This window comes from Trachymyrmex septentrionalis, unplaced genomic scaffold (assembly GCF_001594115.1).
Source record: "Trachymyrmex septentrionalis isolate Tsep2-gDNA-1 unplaced genomic scaffold, Tsep1.0 scaffold51, whole genome shotgun sequence".
Lineage (NCBI taxonomy): Eukaryota > Metazoa > Arthropoda > Insecta > Hymenoptera > Formicidae > Trachymyrmex > Trachymyrmex septentrionalis.
In genome coordinates, this window is record NW_017305683.1 from 2,658,126 (window position 1) to 2,661,132 (window position 3,007).

The 3,007-nt window shown below is 38.9% G+C and overlaps 1 protein-coding gene across 1 annotated transcript in view; it reads left to right on the plus strand.

The window, feature by feature from the left end:
• The window catches only part of LOC108751739 (E3 ubiquitin-protein ligase MARCH6), a 7,861-nt gene extending 4,923 nt beyond the window's left edge, over positions 1-2,938 (plus strand). Inside the window, exons 6-8 of the mRNA XM_018492117.1 lie at positions 314-970; positions 1,046-1,499; positions 2,139-2,938. Coding sequence (XP_018347619.1) covers positions 314-970; positions 1,046-1,499; positions 2,139-2,887 — 1,860 coding nt within the window. The 3' untranslated portion in view covers positions 2,888-2,938. The remainder of the gene's footprint in view (positions 1-313; positions 971-1,045; positions 1,500-2,138) is intronic.
• The last annotated feature ends 69 nt before the right edge of the window (positions 2,939-3,007 follow it).

Here is a 3,007-nt window from a genome sequence, read left to right on the forward strand (position 1 = left end):
CAAAAAAATTCTCAAAATTTTATGAGACGAAAATAATGTTCAAAGTCTTCACTTCTTCGAATGGTTATATGATAATTATCTCTTAATTGAAAACGGTATTCAAACTCAATTTTTTCGAAAATAAAGTTCTATACGGAAAAGTTGTATTCTATATTTTTACATGAGAAATCATTTCTTTCTCGGTATCACACTTTCCAGAATCTTGTATATGCATATTGACTAATTAATGTGTATTTTTTTACAATGGTATTATATAAAACTAATTTTTCTTTCCTTTTTTTTACCTTTTTTTTTGTATTAATGTATTTTTCAGGTATTTGCTTTCTGCCCGTATCATATCGGTCAATTAACGATAGCAGGATTGGGTCTGCAAGAACATGCAGCCGCATCACATTTTGAAGGCTTAGTGACCACGTTGTGCGGCTACTGCATTATCGGAGTTTGTCTGGTGATCCTTCACACTCTCGCCGCACTATTAGGCTTTCAACGTTCCCAGCGAATTTTAGGACTTTGCTACGTTATTGTCAAAGTCTCTTTACTCTCTGTCGTAGAGATCGGCGTACTTCCATTAGTTTGTGGTTGGTGGCTGGACATTTGCTCATTGGCAATGTTTGATGCTACACTCAGAGATAGAGAATCCTCGTTCAGACTCGCTCCTGGCACATCCATGTTTATCCATTGGTTAGTGGGAATGGTTTACATATATTATTTCGCATCGTTTATTCTTCTCTTACGTGAAGTCCTGCGACCCGGAGTTCTCTGGTTTCTACGAAATCTGAACGATCCCGATTTCTCTCCTATACAAGAAATGATACATCTTCCCATATTGCGACACGTACGCCGATTAGTCGCGTCTGCAATCATATTTGGCACGGCGATTTTACTGATGTTGTGGCTGCCCGTGAAGATCCTGAGATGGGCTTGGCCGGGATTTTTACCCTACACTGTGACTGTACAAAGCGAAGCTCAGGTAAAATAAACAACAATGTTTATTTTAATCTTTCCCGCTGCGGTGATTAAATAAGTTGTGTTCTCTAAATTCTAGGTCAGCGAGCTTTCGTTGGAGCTACTTTTGTTGCAAGTGATCCTTCCTGCATTACTTGAGCAATCGCACACGCGCACGTGGTTGAAAGCTCTAGTAAGAGCATGGTGTCGCGTGGTAGCGTGGATGCTGGATCTACAATCATATCTTCTACGAAATCAGGCGGATGATCCAGGACCGGCGGTAATTGAGGAACCGCAACATCCGGATTTGGGCGCTGCGCATCAAGCGCTACTACAGAGGGAGGGGCCCACGGGATTTCAACCTTATGTCAGACCGCGATGGTTCCCCGCGAGATTGGTCGGGCTTCTATTTTGCGTTTGCATATCCCTCGTGATCGCCAGTCTAGTCGCTATGACGCTGCCCGTGTGGTTGGGACGTAGAGTGATGGCATTGTGGATGGTAGGCGCACCTGCTCCGTCGCCGCCTGTATTGCCACCTACATTAACTGGATCTGGTAAGTCGAAGTTATTCGTTTTTCTTTTTATAAAAATGTTTCGTGCAATCGTTTTAGGAGAGAATATTACGGATCTTGCAAAATATTTATTTTCATATTTATTTTGGTGAATTTTTATACATATATGAATAATATGTATATACATATTCATATTCTATTTTGTTAACTGTGCACCGATTTCATTTTTTACCTTGAAACGCAATCTTAAATTAAAACTGTGATAGTAATATCACAAATAAAATTGACAAGCAATTTAATGATATTAATACTAATAAAAACTATTTTAAAAAAATTAAAAAAGTTATTACAAAAAATATTACTTTAACCAGGGTTCGAACCTGGATATGTATAAAAATTCACGAAATATTATTTAATACTGAGATTGGTATTCATAATCCGTTCTTATATTTAAAACCTTAAGTATAGTCTTAGATAGATATCATAAGTAATTACAGAGCCATATTAGCATCTTAAGATATTACTCAAGATGGTTTTGAAAACAGATTATGAACACCTAAGCTCTACCTAACTTGAATAAGCATTTTCGTATTTAGTTATGTATTCATATAATATTCGATCTAATATTATATATTTATTTTCGAAAATTTGTATTACTATAATTTTTTACTTTTCTTTTAGATGGTGGCGAGACTGTAGGTCCTTTATCCGGAAGAGTACACGAAGTATACACAATAGCATGCGGAACGTACGTATGTTGGGCCGCAGCTCGAGGTTTAGCATTGGCGTTCTCCTGGTTGCCTCGCGGCCGAAGAGCCATTATAGACCGGATCAAGCACTGGGCGATCTTGGCCGTGAAAGCTTCAGTAGCATTCGTGCTGCTCGTTGGAGTCATACCGCTCCTATTCGGTCTTCTTCTTGAATTAGTAGTGGTAGTTCCATTACGTGTCCCGTTAGAGCAAAATCCCATTTTATTCATCTGGCAAGATTGGGCTTTGGGCGTACTGTATACGAAAATAGCTACCGCCGTAACGATGATGGGACCGGATTGGCGAATACGTCTCGCTATAGAGCGGGCGTACAACGAAGGAATAAGGGAAATGGATTTGAAGTTTGTCATCAAGGAATTAGCAGCCCCCGTCATATGTTGTTTCGGCCTTGCTCTCGCGGTTCCTTATGCCGTGGCCTATGGAATAGTTCCACTTCTTGTGACTAATCTACAGACCCAAATTCTTATCGCCAGACGTCTATATCCTTTCCTTCTTTTAGTAAATCTGGTCTGTGCATTGATTTGCTTTCAGATACGTCAATTTAAAAAGTTGTACGAGCATATTAAAAACGACAAATATCTGGTGGGGCAAAGGCTCGTGAATTATGAGCATCGTAACAAATCGCAGACTCAACAGCATCAATCACCAAAGTCGAGCTAACGGTGTCAATAGGCATAATATTGTTACGGGCGGAAACGGATTAGGATTAGCTTCGTGTACATTCTTTAAGATTTACTTACTGATTGATAATTTATATTATATATATATATATACATATAT